General features: G+C 42.4%; 1 protein-coding gene across 1 annotated transcript in view; it reads left to right on the top strand.

Moving 5' to 3' along the window:
• The window catches only part of ALPK1 (alpha kinase 1), a 642651-nt gene that overhangs the window by 345408 nt on the left and 278361 nt on the right, over nucleotides 1–18882 (top strand). The window contains exon 4 of the mRNA XM_069630980.1: nucleotides 15498–15696. Within this exon, the coding sequence (XP_069487081.1) occupies nucleotides 15498–15696 (199 nt within the window). The remainder of the gene's footprint in view (nucleotides 1–15497; nucleotides 15697–18882) is intronic.

Here is an 18882-nt window from a genome sequence, read left to right on the forward strand (position 1 = left end):
AATTAGAGCCTAGTCCACCATAAAGCATGCATTTCCATGCAGTGAATTACCATAGTACCTGTTAAGGCACATAGCTAGCAAAGCTCCTGTGCACTATGAGAATACCAACATAACAACAGCACAACTCAACCGGTAGCCGCCTACCTGTACTATGGTCCTATGTTTGAACCCCACTTTTGGGAGAAACGAGCTGAAAATCAAAAGGCGTTGGCCATCACTTCTAGAACAAGACCTCATATACTTTGCTGGGATTAGCCACAACAGGCACTCAAAGCCCTTCCCATACTTGAATAATATGGATGAATTACACTGCTAGTGAGGACTGAAACTTTGGTAATGACAACAAGGGGAGGGAAGAAAAGAAAGAATATTACAATAACCTAGCACACGTAGTAGGGAAACAATAGTTAGGCTTTCCCTTGTTGCGGTAAGCACTCATCTCCTGTCTCACGCTGATGGCCAAACACGGACACTAACTTTGAGGCGGCTACAATCTCGCTGTCATGTAGTGAATGCTGCAGGCAAACTGGAAGTACCTTTTTTGGCAACGCGGTCCACCATCTTGAAAGGGGGTAACCTAATTCAACCCTATGGGACATACCCCAAGCTCATTTCTAAAGTTTCACAAGCACTACCCAGCGCCTAATTTATAGAAAATATATATATATGTGAAACAAATTAATATTGCATTAATGAAGAATGCACTGATACGCAAGAAATGTTCTATCTTATGTTAAGAGACATTACTCGTTGCTAATTGAAGTTGCAAGAATTGCTGATTACTAATTACAATTTCGACCATCCAAAAGTATAACCTCCTCTTGCTAGCTGCCATATGAGAGCACTGCATGCAAGGCAGAAGTACCTTGGTTGGCCACGTGGTCCACCATCTCGGAAAAGGATAACCTCAGTCAAACACTATGGGACATTAACCCTGCCTCTGCTCTGATGTTGCCCAAACACAGCCCAACTAAGCAGAACCCAATTTATAAGTGCAATGTGTGTATGCATCCGACGTACATTCCAACTATACATAAATAGCAGAGCAAACTTATATACCTGAAAAACTCCATCCTGTACTAAAATGCATAACTAACTTTCCAGTTTGAATTGCGATCATTACTGATTGCCTGATACAATTTCGAACAACCCAAGCTACACTTTCGAAACAACAGATAGTTTGCTCAATTAACATTGGATTGGTTAAGACAACATCTTGGTCTCAAAATATATAAGTGGTGATTACATTGCATGTTTATAAAAAAAAACAGAAGGTTTGTTGTCTGTGTTGAGCCCATGATATACACTCCTATACTAGCAAATAAGACAAGCTTCCAGTTGCCTCAACTTGAGTTGTCCATTGCCAACCTAGGGGGGGGGGGGGTAAGGTCACTTGCATCATGCCGACAAATTGTAAGTCTTTGGTGTTGTCCATTTGGTGGTAACGTTGCCAATGTGTGGCAAGGGTGTATTTGGCAGCTTGACTAGATATGGCAGTGACATGTTCTCGAATCTTGACCTTTAAAGCATGAATTGTGCTACCTATATAATGTGTACCACAAACAAATATAATGCAATAAATTACGAATTTAGAATTGCAATTGATATATGTGTCCACTTTCTGGATACCTGAACTGCCAAAATTATCTCATTAGTTTCTAATGCAAATTGGCACAAGGAGCAGCTGCTACATTTATGAAACCCGCCTTTCCGCATCCTCTGTAAGCAATCGCCAGTGTGGGAGGAGTCTCTCATGAAGGAGGAGCGTAGTAAATTATATGATACATGGTTCATTGTTGATATTCCACCAAATCTTTGTCAAGTCGTAATAGGTGCCAATTATTGTGTAAAATGTGAAATAGAAGCTGGCTGTCCAAATTGTACCTTGTAATAAACCTGAGCGTTTTAGAACTCAACGCTTGATCTTTTGCCATAGGTGTCAACAAACAAGCTCTCTCCGTTGATTTACTTCAAGCTCTACTGAGTAAAGTGCTGCTGTTGGATAGCCTCTAGCCAAAAACCTTGCTCTTAAATTGTCACATTCAGACTGAAAGTCACAAAAACGACTACAATTCTGTTTAGCTCTTATGAATTCACCTTATGGAATATTGGTAATAGTTTTCTTATGACAACTTGTAGCATGCAAAACGTAATTGACAGATGTACTTTTTCTGAAGGTATGTGTCATGTATCCAGTTTGGGTCATGGTGATTCGTAAATCCAATAAATCTATGCTGGAGGTACTAAATATATAAGTGAAAGACAGCCCCCAATTATTAGAGTACCACATGCAGTGCTGCAGTGGGGAAAACCACCAAACAAACATGTGTTGAGCCTCTGAAACATGTTCGTTATTTTTGTCAATATATCTGTATTTGTTTACATTCCGCTATTAGGAGGGCATTGGGGAATCAGCTTCGGAAGGTGTGTCCAGGAAAGAGCATTATAAAAGAGACATGTAGTCAATTACAGGTGATGGGTGTAGAAGTATTAAGGTGGGCAACTGCTTCATGGGGGGAAAACGTGTTATTTACGTATTATTTATAAAGCATGATGACTCGGCCGGACGCATAGGAGCGCTAACAAGACAGACACACAAATAACAGATAACATGGCAATCAGACAGGCAAAAACAGCAGGAGAGAAGGAGAAGGCTGGTGGGAGGATCATTCAAATAAGAGTTCCTTCAATCCACGCTTGAAGGAATGAAGAGAGACGCAACCCCTGAGGTCTGAGGGTAGGCCATTGCAACACTTTGGGGCTGCATGATGGAATGCCGCCTAGCTAACCAGGGCTAGTTTAGATCTTGGTACCAATAACAGCTTTGTGTTATTTGACCTTAGTGTCCTTGGGACTAGCAACTAAGACAGTCTGTCGTAAAGATACACTGGGCTCTGACCAAAGAAGCATTTATGCATCCAAGAAATCAAACAAGAGTTAATCCTAGCCTGAATCGGCAGTCACTGTAAGCCTTTCTGGCCTAAGAAATATGTTATCTCCTGAGCAAGCCTTCAACTGCACGCACAGCAGAATTTTCGATAATCTGTAGCTTGGTTATCTCTCCTTTTCCAACCCTGTGAAGCAGACTGGAACAATAATCTAATTTGGCCAGATGACAGTGCTAGCAATAGTTGCGCTGTTATTATGCATCAAAGGTCTTAGTTGGTTGAGCAGCTTGATGTACCTACTAGGCTATTAACATGCGCTTTCATGTTCATTTGTTGGTCAAGCACAATGCCTACAGTTTAAACGTTTGGTAACGTGGCAATGGCACAGCCTACTATATGAAATTTCCCAAATTTAGGGTCCAGCCTCCTGAGCCGAGCAGCCGTATCAGCAATAATCAACTCTGTTTTTGAGTCATTGAGTGCCCTTGCTATTTATATAGCAGTGGATAAAAAGGACACTTTTAAATAGTTTGAAGTGGTTGCAGCTGGAGGTTTCAGGGTTTCAGGGTCACATGTTTCCAGAAATTATGCCTGTCTGCTGAGAATGTGAGGCTTATGTATAAAGTTGACGAATGTGGCAATATCGTCCTTATGAACAAAAGAGACTATATAAATGAAGTACATTACACACTAACGAGAAGATCATGATTGGAAGACTCCACCGATTATACAAATAGAACTAGAGATGAAAGCAAGGCAGTGCAAACAATCAGGTCTAATTACAGCAATGAGCACAAATATCTATCCTCATCCAAGCTTATATCTACTTCTAATGCTTCATAAAGCAGGTCCCACAGTGCAGTGCAATTTAAAGTGTTATCAGATCTCTATCTGAACACGTCTAAATGTATTAATCACTTTCTAGCCCAAACGGTCAGAGCACATCCTGCTATATTCCAAACATTGATGATTGCGGTCTTCTAATGCAACAAGTTCCCATAGTAGAAGGAAAGTGTTACTCAACATCCAGTATCACTTTCTTTCTACAGTGACAATGAATTTGGAAGCAACACCTCAGAATACTTTCTAAAAACCTGTTCAGCCAATATATACTTGTGAACTAAATGATTCAACAATTCATTACACCTACAGAAAAGGAAAACTGCTATGGGTGCAAGATATGTACCGCTATATACAATCTTCTTTTTGTGTTTTCATTAAACAGCATGCATGGATGCACCCAACACTACCAATTGTGTGATCATATTGCATATTCAGTACCTTACCATGATGGCATTCTCATGGTGTGGAGGAAGTCACACAGAAACATTGGATGAATACATTGGTAAATTCAATAATAACACTTCAACATAAAACTAACCAAACACTGCAGCAAAGTAAACATGTACGTTTTAAAACTGTAAGGATATTGCCTGTATAAATAAATACATAAAAGTTAAAAGTGCACACCAACTAATATAATTGGATCCCCTTTCATAAGAAATAATACAGCATGCAATCTATATATTTAAAAGTGAAAATATGTTTGTTTGTTGCGGGATTTGTAGCAAAGCTTTGTTCCTTATACAATTCCACACTATTTCACCAATCTGCACCAAATTCTGCATAGTTGCCTGTTACCCTCTGGACAATACTGGCTACTGTGAGAAACCAGAAGGTGTCTCACCATTAGTCGCCGGGGATCTCTCTCTCAGGTGGACAGGGCATGGCCATCGCCTTTGGATCCAGACCCTCTGAGTGGACCAGTGCGGGAGGATCACATGGGTGAGCGGTCTAAGGGGAGTGGGACAACTGATGGCGAGATGCGGTATTCCTACCCCTGTAACACCTTTACCCCAACCTACCAGGTAGGATACATGGGAACTTTACCCCCCTTCCCTCTTCAGAAACACGTCCACGCAGACAGCCCGCTCTGGGAGAAAACCGACTCACACCCGAGCAGTGTACCTGACATGTCATGCTACTATGGTCAGGCGAAGTCATGCAATTACTGACAGTCACTCAGTCACTGAAACACTTGTGTATAGGCGCGTTATAAATGCCATATCATATCATATCACACCTGACTTCCATTAAACTTCCCCACACGGATAAAAGGCGGAGCACGAGAGCACACTCTGAGCGAGGCACAGCACACAAAGGAGCAACTGTTATCGAGAAGGCAGCTGAATGAGGGGAGAAAGACGGCAAACCAAAAAGGATTCGCATGGAGGGAAATGCACGTGACCTTTCTGACAGGATACCATTACTTTCAAAACTCTTGCAGATCAGAAAACGTAAGGCCACGAAACCAGGCTACAGAATCCTGCATTGTGTGTCGGAGATAACGGAGGCCGTCCTGCGTAGCTGACCAAGTAAGAGAGGAGCAGCAGCAGCAGCTGTGGTATCGTCCTTGGCTCCAAGAACAAAGGCAGAGAGATCCACACAGCCGGTGAGTTGGGGAGGCCGATGCAGGACCGGTCTGTGTTGAAGTCAAGGTTGCAAGCGACAACATTGTATATTGAGCGCAGAAACAAACTTTGTTAAACGCATGTGATGAAAGATGCAAGTAAAGCTGAATTGCTGATGAGTGTTTGAACTTGGAGAAGAAAAGATACAATACCAGTGACAGAGTGGTCCGGCACCACGTGTGTGCTCAATCGAAGGTGTCTGTAAAGGTATCCAGCCAAGAGGTGGCATAAACGAAAGTAAGAACATTGTGTGAAGTGAATCAAAGTGGTCCTGCGACAGTTGAGCAAAGCCCAGTGCAAATTCGAAAGTCTTCAATTTTTGTTATCAAGAGGAAAACATAGAAAGCGAGATTGCATGGGCCGAGCACGAACGAGGGAGACCAAATATGAATATTGTGTTAAAAGGATCTGAGCTCGAATGAGGGAGATCCATGGTCCGAGCCGAATGAGGGAGACCAGTTTTGAACGTTGTGGTAAAAAGGGGTCCAAATCTTAAGGAGAGAGACCCATGATGAATATTGAAAACAAGACCTTGTATATGTGAAAGCCCTGACAAGAAAGGAACTTTGGTGTTTATTTGTTGTGACAGGCCCTCTGCAGTAAGAGACTGTTATTGGAAAAGAAGCTTTGACAAAAGGCCCTGATACATTTGCTTTGAACTGTATCCTCATGGCAGAGAAGCCAGAGTGTATGCGAAGCTCGAACCTGCCGCCTGCCCGTGTTGAAAACGTGGTGAAGGGACGCCAACTGCTCAACTATCGAGACATTATTTCTTGAACACTACATTTTGCATACACAATTTTCCCACACCCTTTTTGTATTTAGAAGTAAGGATTGGCAATAGGTTTATTAGTATAGGCCCTTTTTTTTGACAGACTTGACTAGGACTGCGTTATTTTTATTTGATGGTCGTAGCTTGCTCTCCATCTTTAGATTTAGGTTTAGATAGGCGTTCAACCAACCCATTGAAGTTCTTTAAACACCTTTGAACTGTGATCACTTGTGTCTGTCTTCACTGTTTGATACCATGCCTTCCTTTAAACTATACGACATTTGGACACCCCTTTCCCTGGATTTCAGCAAAAGGCAAAATGTGTGTGTGGTTTTGTGGCAAAGTGTTGTTCCTTATACAATTCCACAGTGTTTCACCAAACTGCACCTAATTTTGTATCGTTACCTGTTAGGACCCTCCTGACATAACTATCTACATCACATTTGGACACCCCACCCCGTTCCCCGGATTTCTGCTCCTTCACACATGAGACAGTTGCCTGAAATTGGCGAAACATCAATGTGGTTGTAGAAGGATCGGTCCTGGCACAATGAACATAACTCGAGGTCCAGGCGTAGGATGCACGGTTTCCAAGATATTTGCACCGCAATGAACTGCACTACGCCAGGGTGAGGCTACCGCTGGGGACAGAGCACATAATGTCCCAGTATGCAGCAGCACACCAACTCTCACCTCTCCCCAACTTCTGCTCCGGGGCTTGTCAGCCAGCCACACACGCCCATTCTCAGTGCAGTTTACTTCAGGGTGCAATGCACTTCAAGTAATAAGAGAATTGGAACAGCAACCTACAGGATCAGTGTTAAGTCTGGCTACAGAATCCGTTCGGAGAACGGGTACTTCTGCTAGTGCTTTATAAAACCAAATCATTGATCAATAAATCAGAAAGGAGAGAAGTGGAAAACGAACCAGAATATTTGATTGAAAAGCATGTAATACTTTGTATAATTTCATAAGTAACATGAAATATAAAATTCCATAGCACAAACACCTGAGAGAATCATATGGAGTGCACAACACCTCGGTGCAAAGATGTAGACAAAATAAAAACAAAACCTAATGCAACAGCAAGTAGGCTTCAGAGAGATGGATTACTTCCACAAACCATTCTTCCTTGAAAGGTTGTTTTCGACTTGCAGGTGACGGAAGCAATGATAGGGCTTAGAAAAGGTGCCTTATAAGAATCCCGCTTGTATCAAAATGATGCCTTGTTGAGTTGTTTTCCTTGAACTCTTCAGCAAAATCAGTTACAGAAACAATGACAGTTTTAACCTCGGGCAGATCAGCGTAGATGAATCCCATGCTTAAATTGGACCTTACTTCCAAGACCTTACCTTGCATTACATGCTTACTGAGAAGCTAGCAGTCAATCTTGATCTATCAACTTAAAAGTAGTCACAGTGACTGATGGATGGCATTTTCTCTATGAACCAGAAGTACTTGTGTCTTTAATGAATTGATTACGCACTTCAGTCTTTGTATTGATGAACTTGCAGTATAATTTCCACTTCAACACTGGATCTAACGATTAACTGAACCCCAGCAACCAATTTAGAACAATCATTACCTGCCAAGAGTGACCACAGAGATTTCCCCAAGCCAGGATTGCTTTTGTTGGCCATTATACATTTATAATCAGTAGAGGTGATACACCAAGCATCAAATCTACAAGAACACATCTTCCTTAATCGCCTTCTTTAGTTGTGTATAGGCCTTTAAGAACTAAGAGCCCAATCTCATTCTTTTTCCCCAGGAGCCACCAAAAGGGCACATCCCAAACTCACCCCATTTAAGTGTAGTGGCCTCTGATGCTGAAAGATGGGTTTCTTATATCAGCATTTTTATAGGTCTTAATTTCGGTAAATCCAAGGGTACTTTTTTTGTCTCTGTGAGTTGCTCAAGTTCCAACATGGGCTATACCAAGTCTCACCCAAGTTTCTGTGTACTAATTAGTGTTTCCACAAACTATGGTGAACATAATGTTGAAAGAAATTAAGAAATATTCCTCATCCAAATCATAACTAACACGACAAAGATAGCATGTGCCATACACAACACATGGACACGTCATGCCAACAAATCAATCTAGGGAAAGATCTTTTCATGGGATTCATAATTGATTTTGACTCTCGGAATAAGAGCGAAATTTGAAGTTGCAATCATTCCCCAAAGCCGGCTCACACTGCAGACTGCATGAATATTAGATGGGTACCACAGTTAAGATATGACGAAAAAGTAAATAACGGTACTGAATTAAAGCTATAACCAAAAACACTCCTTCAACATAAGTTCTGCTATGAATGCTTAGTTGAGAGCAGTTTAGAAAAATGTCTTTCAAAATGGACCCAATATGGGACGAACAACTTCATGCAAGCATGTAAAGACCTGACATATGTGGGCCCAGTGTTTCAGTAAGAGTATAATGAACACCAAGAGAGTACTTAGCACATTTCGTCAGCCTTTCAGACAGTGGTGCCCTATGTCAGGCCACCCATTTTAATTTCTTCCCGCTTGTGGAGTCTGGTGAATTCATGCAGTGGTTTAACATCCTCGATTGAGGTAGTTTGCACTTTTGTGAAATACTTTCCTCTTTGTGCAATTGTCGTTTGCACTACGATGTGCAAAAAAAGTGTTAAAGAACGAAAATTCTTTAACGCTTATTTTCAATTGATTCCTATGAAATCCACCTTCTTTTAACAGATGCTATAAACTGGCGCATCTATAGGAATCGGATAGTTTTATGCCAGCATGAGAATGCCATTCTGGTAAACAATTTTCTTTTGCAATCGGAGCAGACATGCAGTGCGGAAACGGCCATCCCGTTCGATGCCCTCACTTCACAAAAATGTAGAGTGCAGAAAGGGATGTCTGACCAAGTAGTAGCACTATATCAAAACTTTCGCTGATGCAAAACTGCATTAAAAAAGTATAGAGCAATGTTTGTACAAATGCTACTTGAGCCTGCACCAGTGCAATAATTCTGCAATGTGGCCCCTAATCTTTACCTTGATAGTCTTACTTTTAAGAAACGCAATTTATTACATCTTAAACATTTTTTATGCCGTTTTCATTGAGTTTCCTCTTGATTGCCCAGTAAAACAGGGGCAGTCTAATGCAGTATATTCATATTTCTACTGTTAATAGAATTTAATAATCTCAGCGCTTCAGGGTCAGAGTCTGAAGGAGGACTTGGGGACAGAGGTAGGGCATATACATGTAGATTGGAATGTTGAATACATGAATCAGTAATCAAGAGTGAAGTTCACAGAGAGAAGAACCAAGACACAGGTTACAACGAGATAATGTACAATAGGCCAAGGTCATGCACTGCAGAGTAAAAGGGAGGTAAAATGGGGAGTGAACGGTTAGAGGGACTGCAGCTCTGCCGCTGTTTGCATTGTACTGTAGTATCAGGTGGGGGATTCTGGTTTCTCAGTTGCGAAAAAAGAGGCTCAGGGCGATGCTGTAAAAAATGGGCTGGTGGTCTGTTCTGATGACGAAGTCTTATTATGCAGACTGTCTACTCGCCACTCTGAACCTCACACAGTGCACGCAAGATCCAACACAAAGGAAAAGTAATATTTATTTAGATATTTATACAAGCGCACAAAGCCCATGGGTATCTAGCTTTAGTTACAGTGGAACAGATGCAGTTGCAGTGAGCATCGAGGGATTGGGGCAGATGGGGGACATTAGTTAAAGAGATGGGTTTTGAGTTTCATTCTGAAGATGTTGTAGGACAGTATATTTTACAGATGGTGGGGGGGGGGTTGTTCCAGAGGATGGCAGCCTGGACAGGGAAGCTGGAACCCCCAACACTTTTTGCGGTAAAATCTGGGTGTGATGAGGCAATGCTTTTGGGCTGATCTTAGTGGCCTTGCCAAGGTATGTCTTTTGAGTTTTTGTGCGAGGTATCAGGGGGCATCGTTCATCAGGCACAGGTGGGCAATGGTTAGGATCTTTTATTTCTTTCTGTCTTTAACTGAGAGTCAGTGGACAGACGTCCGAGAGATGAGTGTGCTTGACGATGTCCAGCATGGTCCGGAGAGCATTGATTTTTATTATTTGTAACTGGTACAAGTTTGTTTTAGATGGTCAGTAGATAGTTACAATAGAGTAGGGTCTTTGTGCCACGCGGCTTCAGCTGCTCTTTTCTTGGCATAGGTGGTCCCGAGATCAGAGGTGAACCAAGAGTTGAGGTGTAGATTGTTTTTGGCTTTCCGGACTTTGAGGGAGGCCAAGAGGTTGATTACTTTCCTTAGCAAGGTTTTGTAGTGGTCTGCCAAGGATACGTAAAGGGATTAAATGGGCACCAGTCAGATTGTGGGTGCTGCGGGCAAGAGCGGTGGGTGGGAGGGTCCTAATCTAGCACAAGACTGTCTACGTTTGCTTGGGATAGGGATGGAGAAGATGATGGTATGGAGGTCTGACCAGGGGCAAGACAGGTTTGAGAGGATGGTGATGTTACTTTTATGATACAGGCGTCAGTCTAAGGTGCGGCCTTGGGAGTGAGTTGCATCTGTGATGCGTTGAATACAGCCTGAGGCTGCTGTGGAGTTGGACAAGGCAGTAGCTTCTGTGTCGGAAGGATAATTTAAGCCAAGGTTGAAGTCCCCCATTAAAAGGAGTTTGGTGATGGGCTTAAGGTTTGTAGTGGTGAGTTGGGCAAGGTCGTCCTCGAAGGTCGCAATGGGACCTGGAGGTCGATAGAGAAGGTGGAGGGTGATAGTTGCATTAGGTGAGCAGTTTAGTTTGGCTGAGATAGATCAGCAGTTAGGGAGTGGAATAGAGTTGATGGAATGCAGAGAGAGGGAATCCTTATAGATGATGGCAACTCTGCCACCCTTTTCTCAGTGTCCTATCACAGCAGTGTATGTCATAGCCTGTGGGGACAGCAATAGATAACAAGGGGCCGGTGGCAGGGGTTAACCATGTTTCCATCAGGGCAAGATTATCGAGATTAAGAATCATGAGGTCTTGTATGTCATGAGCATGTGCAATCAGGGATCTGGTACTGAGTAGGGCAAATCGGAGCGGTGATGCTGGAGGTGCGAGGGCAGGCTGTGTTTCTGTGGCTTCGGAGAGGTTGGTGGGTGTCACTCGGTGGGATGGAGATGAAGCTGTAGATTGTGAAGGGCTGAGAGCTGCATGGCATTGGAGATAGACAATTCTCCATCCTATTTCTGGGGGAAGCGAATTAATGGTAGGGGTAACTGACTGAGGTGCCAGGTGAAATGAGCGTTCTCCTAGTGGGTGAGGTCTGGACTTGGCACCACATTAACTTGGTGGCCTGACGGTGACAGCTGGTATCAGGGCAGTGAGGGGGAGCAACACAGGTGGAGGGTGTATGCCTGACAATGTGAGTTGCCCAGATCTAGGGCGTGTTGCTGCTGCTGAGTGCTGGGCGCACCCTCCTGGTGTGTGTAGTTGGGAGGTGACATTGTGGTATAAAGTAGGGCTGACCCAGGCTGCTAGTAAGAGGAAGGTGGCAGGGTGCCGGGGGTGGGGGGGGATGCATGGTTTATGTCAGGATAGGTGTGCCAATAGGTTTGGAGGACATAAGCAGTGCAGTCAAGGCATGTGCACCAATAGGTTTGCAGTGCATTTGCAGCACAGTCAAGGCAGATCTACCAATTTGTTTGGAGGGCATTTTCATTGTGGTCAAGATGGGGGCGCCAATGGGTTTGGAGGGCATTTGCAGCCCAGACAAAGTGAGTGCACCAATGGGTTTGGAGGGCATTTGCAGCCCAGTCAAGACAGGTGTGCCAGTAGTCTGGAAGGGCTTTTTCATTGTGGTCAGGATGCAAGCAACAGTGGATTGGGGCGGCAACCGTGGTGGTGGTCCAGAGTGCTCCGTGCACCACACAGTGTTTTGTTGGCCTGCGATGTGATAGGTGGGGGCTATAGCATGTTGGCAACATGTGCGCAGGTGAGAGACAGGCGCTGGATGGTTTGTATGGTGAAAGAGGTGGCAATTCGGTAGGTGCTGGGTGTTTGGTGGTAAGGGCATCCGTGGGTGGACCAGCCCCAGTGGTGGGGCATGGTTTGCAAAGTGGTGGGAGGAAGGGGGTTGGTGGCAGAATCACTCGACTAGTCGGATCATCTGGCAATCCCCTTTGCCATTAGTAACACCACCCCAGTCAAGCACACCAACCAAAATCCAAGCAACCACACCTTCACATCATTCAAGATCCTCCCAGTGTATCCTTTTGGAATGAATGTTACCCTCCTTTATGTTGTGCTGACCTCAAGCCATGCACATTTATTGTTCCTGAAATACTTTTGGGCCATCATCATCATCTCGAATAGAATGTACAAGAGCTATACGGAGGAAGAGGAGCAGATGTGCCCACGTTACTGTGCTACCTTAAAAAAAACCAGGGCTTAACCTCTTCCCCGTCAGTTTTGTTTTTTTAAAATAGAAAATATAGGGGCCACTAGGTTCTATGCACTTGAATTATTGTAGCATGTGGAACTGTTGTAAAGTAATGTAAGATGTCTTCTCAGGGTTGATCATAAAAGAAAAATGAAATGCACCCTGTACACACTTTTTCTAGAATGTGTACAATTAGCAGAAAACACCTAAAGCTCTCATGGCACTACATCTAACCTGAAATCAGGGTCGGACTAGTGCATAAAATTGTCTCGGGCACCAACGAAAAAGTGGCCCACAATTGCAAATAGGAATTCATTCCTTTTGTAACACTGCTTGAATAGTACCCAAGTGGGATTATTTTGATAAAATGTGATGCAAATTGTGCATTTTAAAGAATATTTATTCGCAACACTGGTCAAAACCAAAACTATTAGCCGCATAGTGAAGTAACTCATCAAACTGGCTCATATTGGCCAGAAAAGTGGCCCACTTTGAACCAAAAAACTGGCCCACACAAGCATTTTGCGTTTTTGGTTCGGCTAATGGCCTATTTCCCTATAGGCCAGTCCGATCCTGCCTGAAATCTGTTTTGACATTGAGAAAAAAAAATGGAAAACACCAAATCCCTTTTGCATCTCATCTCAAAACGTTATACACAACCTATGTGCAGGAGCGATTGGATGCCACAGCGAGATAGAGAGATATGCATAATGAGCTAAAACAAGGCTCTACCTGGATCAAATCCTTTCTTGCTGACCGCACCTCCAGGGTCGCCATAGGTAAACAAGCCGCCAACCCCATCATAGTACCCATTGGTGTCCCCCAAGGTTCCTGTCTCTCACCAACATTATACAATGCATACACCAAACTCCTCTTCTCAGCGCTAGACGACATGGGTGTCATCTACACTAACTTTGCAGATGACACCCAGATCCTCATCCCTTTATCGGGAGACTACACTCAAGACACCGACACTATCAACAAAATATATGCCATAATCCAAAATTGGATGGCACTAAATAGCCTCTGTCTCAACGATGAGAAGACTGAGATTCTCATTGTGGGCTCCCAATCCAAAATAGAAGCATTACATCCTGATTACTCATCCATCAACATTGATGGCACAAACATATCAGTACTCAAACAAGTGAAAACACTAGGTGTCTACCTTGATGCCAACCTCACCATGACCAAGCACATCAACGCCCTCTCTTCCTCTACATCCTACACCGCAAAACTTATTGCTCTAAGTCGCCAATTCTTGACACCCACCAATTGTATCACGCTGGCAAGAGCTTTAATCTTATCCAGGCGCGACTACTGCAACGTACTCTACCTGGGTACCTCAAAAGCCAATCTAAACAAACTACAGCTCATCCAAAATAAAGCCCGTCGGGCGGCCCTTGGAATAAGGAAGTCAGATCATATCTCAAATATTAGAAGAAACCATCACTGGCTCCCCATCAAAGCCAGGGTCACATTCAAAGCTCTGTGTGTCACATTCAAATGCATCCACTCATGTGTCCCCATCTACCTCAACCACGCCATCACCAGAAAAGTATCTAAGAGGCCCCTCAGATCTAACAGTCAATTACTCTTAGCTATCCCCCGCTACAAGACAACCAAGGCAGGAGGCAGTAGTTTCCAATACCTCGCACCCACATATTGGAACACTCTTCCCCTCCCCATCAAAAATGAGCAAACATTCTCAGGTTTCAAGAAATCCCTGAAAACGTGGCTATTTAACCAAGACTAAAAAATCCCCCTCCATGCTTCAGGAAATATCAGTGTACTGAAACCCTGCATTTAATGTCTTCGTGTATGATTATTTTTGTATTCACATGCACTGCGCCCGATTGGCAAAGTCCAAGAAATGTTTTAACCAAGCTGTCTGTAACATCGCCGTGGTACCCAAGGGTTTGGGCGAGTAATAAATGCAATAAATAAATAAAATAAATAAAAGGCTGCATCCTCAACACACGCTTATCCTTAATATCCCAGACTTGCCATTTTAACCCATTATTTAAACTAAAACCTCCCCCTTCATTGAATGCCCCCACACCCCTGCCGCCCCCCACTACGCTTGGTCACTTCTGCACATTCGGCTGGAGCAGACAAACCCCCTTCCTGCCGCAGGCTCTTCTTAGTGTGGGCCGTACATTAGCTTCAGGTTCCACTTGTTGCACAATCCTCACTACGCCTCTGCTGAGGTGGGTTAGGATGCATTTGATGGGCCAAAGGAATATGTAATATCTACTCAGCCACCTGGGCGTGTGAAAGGGGGGCAGGGGTAAGGAAGGGGGAAGAGACCAATGGCTCAATAGGCTTAATGTCCCATCTCCCTAAATGTTTTCAGAACTGCCATCCAGCCCTCCTTATATTCTGAGACTGGCTCCGTCTCTGCAGAGACGATGTATAAGATTCATGCTAGAGAAAACTTATTATCTCAAGTGGTGCTTAATTCTCAGGGAGGACACTTAGATGTTTCAGCTGACAGTGAGTACTCAGCGGGAATGATATCCACGTGGGGGGCTGGAGAGTAGGTAGAATTAAGCAAAAGAGGTCTGTTTGAACTCCGTCTGATTTATGGTCATTCAGTGCTAAAAAATATGGCATGTAGAATCTGTGCTTTTGATCAGACTGACTTGTCCATGTTAATTTGTTTGCATTCCAAACACGTTCCCACTTAATTTGGAGCAGTAATTCACAAAGAAACGAAGCAACAGCCTGCTAGGCATATATGACTTTAATTTCAACCTTTCGATTTGGATAAAGGGTCAACCTTGTCCAGCACTGCCTTTGCCCCATCACTTAGGCTTGAGGTGTTTTGCCCTTTGTCAAAGTGTGCGTCCATAAAAACAAACATTATCCCAAATAAAATTCTGCTTTATGATTTCATAATTGCTTCATGCATTTGTTCATGCTTTGTCTGGGTAAGAGCCACATGCTGTCTGTTTTACTCTTCTTTGTAGGTTTATTTGAAGGCCTCTATTACGGTCAGAGAGTATGCTACAGCAGCCGCTGTTGTCTTCCTGGTTGATCGATTTCTGTACTGGGTGGACGCCTCCCGAAAACTTCTGCAGGTGGCAAAATGCCTGCACAAGCAATGTCCCACAACGCCAATTGCGCCGCAGGTGGTCATTCGTCAAGCGCGTGTCTCTGTAAATTCAGGTGACGTAACTCTCTTTGTTGATATTTCTTCTTGCTAAATTATGAACTATATGATGACCAAGAAGACACTTTGGCCAGTTATAGGGGTTTAGGGGATCTCGATTCTTGAACTTGTGATAAAAAAGCCGTGAGCAGCTTTTTGGGTACCTGTGATTTGCCAGCTCGCTCCATACATAGTTTTATGCCATCTGGATAGTTGCTTGACTCAATCAAAAAAGATATCAAATGCTATGTTCTTTCCATCACTACTTGCATTCTCAAGACACTGAACCGCTTTCAATATGCGTCTTCAATTTTTAAGAGGCAAGCTTTTTTTCACGCAGCGCATTATTTGTATGTTGTTACATGCAACACAAGAGGCTGCTTCCGAACATGTTGAACACCCAAAAGGAAAAGGAAAAAACATTATGACAATAAGACCATCAAAATGTAATAAGAAGTATATAGACTGGCATGGTATCTAAATGGCTCCATATCACTGTGGTGTTATTTTTCCAGCCGTAGGCTGTCCTTTGACAAATCATTGGCCTTGGGTACTTGTTCATTTTGTTTGGTTGCGTTCACCAAGACTACAACTCCCAGAAATAAAGGAAATCATCAGGTTGCACACCCTAGCGATCAGGCACTCACAGAAAAGGCCAAATACAGTGTCTGTTTTAGACATTTTCAACATTTAAATTGAGCTGGCAGACATCTCATCTATGGATGCAGTGTATTTAAAAGCAAAAGGAGTCTGTGTGTGTTTCACCCACCTCAGGTAGTAGCATTACTGATGATGTGTAAAGTATAAAAAGATTTCAAAGATCTTATGTGGTTGCAGGGAACATAATTAGAAGATGTAGGGGGCCTTTCCTCTAAAATGCCCCAGGAAGATTTAAGATGGGGGCATGAGTCGTGAATGGAAAGCTTGATCCAAAATTTCATGAACAAAATGCACCTAACCATAACTTTTGAGAGTCTTCTCTCAATAGCCTCATAGGGCCTGCTAACAAATGTTTGTGGAAAGTTAAGTAATTTGCCCTTTCCTCTAACGTTACTACCAGTACCCCAGATAGGATTTTGGCATGAGAGTATTTTACTCCCAATTTTTAGAATTGGGGAGTGAATCCAATTTCAAAAGAGTAAAAATGAGTTTCCGCCTTTGCAAGAGACGGTCTGACAACTATCCAATTTGGACGTAAAATTAAAACTGTGCTTGAAAACATTGACAAAGAACTTGTCAATGCGTACTACCCAGCTTCATCTTCATTTTTTGTGTGTTATTGTATTGGTGAAATAAACCTTTTAACACATTACAGAAAAATAATATATACAATACATTAATTGAATAAAACATTAATTAAAAATAGAATTATAAAAACAATTTTCTTCAATTCCATCTCTGATAAATATAAAATACTTTCCATACAACTGTTACATATTAATATAATTATAATCCCGAACAAGGGCAGTGTGCTCCTTGCATATAATTCATGCTAACCGTTAAAAACCATTATAAAAACCATTATTTTTATTTAGCAGTTTCCAATAGTGCTTGTATTTTTTGCCACATATTGTATACTCTGAAATTCAAAACCGTAGCATTCCCTGATAGTATTAGTGCCCATGATTGATCCGAGGTATAATTAGCCAGTTCATATCTCAGGTTAAGATAGCCCTTTTTATGTGTATCTCCCAGCTTGTCACAGTTTGTTAATACATGTGCCGAGGTCTCAATTTCTATGTTACAAAATGGACACAGCCTTTTTGCGTATGGATGACATTCCATGCCCCAGTTCTTGAATAGGTTGGGAGCAGCTCCAATATGAACATCATCATGAATCTTTTAACTTTTATGTGATGGTGGTTTGTGAGGTAAGTACATAGTGTATCGACCAGGAAGCTCGGTTCGACATATAACATATATTTTTTTCATTTTACCCAGTTTTGTGATATTTGTATCATGGTCCCAGACCATTACCAGATTTTTTATTTTCCTTTCCATTACCATTGCCGGGTTTTCTTTCTCAAGCTTAAAACCAATCTTGTCAAAGAACACAATTTTTCCATTCTTTCAAACTACCTCCTGGGTCATTCTACTCCAGCATGCCCCGAAGACCGAAAACAAAGATTCATTGTATGTCTTAAGTAGCATGCAGATATAGAAAATGCCCATCCTTATTTTCATTTGTTTAGCCAGCGATGTCGGGTCTAATTCACAGTCTATCGCCTCCACAGGGCATTTTTTTGAAGTCCCAGCACTCTGCGCCATAATTTCCCCTCCAATGTATTGACCCACCTTATTTCCCTTACGGCGAATACCTCCAATACATATGCTAGGGATGGTATTAAGCATGATTTTTACAGTTTCATCAAGCCTTCAATACATAGATTATTCTTATGTTTGATCAAATTCTAATTCCCAGGAAACTTTTTTCAATTTTCTGGCATATATAGTATCATTCATTCTGTCTGGAATAATAATTTCCAAATATATATAACTATGCACCACCTCAATATTCACATTATCCATCTTCCACTTATATTTTTGGGCCTTTTTTCGTTTGAGAAATCACATCATATGGTTTCCTGTTAATTATAGTTTTGTCCCAGTATCTAGTTTCTAGGTTGTGTGTAAATTGCTCAGCACTATTTGAGATTGATCTAAACATATATGGCCCAATATTATCTTCCAGGTTATGTACCTTCAATAAATGATCAAAAAAGACATGTATCTCTCCATGTTCTTAGTTGACCAGGTAATTCTATTGTCACGTTGTTTAACTATGCATCCATCTAGGGCACCCACCTTTTTTATTGTTGCAGATTGAATACTAAATTTCGGGACTACGTTATCGCTTAGGTGTGTCGGGTGAAGGGATAGTTGTCCCATAAGTACCGTCCTTGAGATGGACAAAAATACATGTTATATGCATGAATATATGCCTCTAGCGGACCATGTGTATGAGCATGTTTTCTCCACTTTATCAATATAGAGTTGGCACAAACCATTGGCATATATAAACGATTCCCGTACATCATTCGGTTCAACATTAATCTCGCTCTCTCTTGTATAATGGTGGATCCCTAATGATTCAAAGTTATAAATAAGTTCTCTCGAATTTCTCTCCCAGGGTTTGGCAATCTTGTATAATTGAAGTCTCCCACAATTATATATAGTGCCCCAATATCTTCGTTGGTCCATTC

Source organism: Ambystoma mexicanum, chromosome 6q (genome assembly GCF_040938575.1).
Source record: "Ambystoma mexicanum isolate Mex_15411 chromosome 6q, UKY_AmexF1_1, whole genome shotgun sequence".
Lineage (NCBI taxonomy): Eukaryota > Metazoa > Chordata > Amphibia > Caudata > Ambystomatidae > Ambystoma > Ambystoma mexicanum.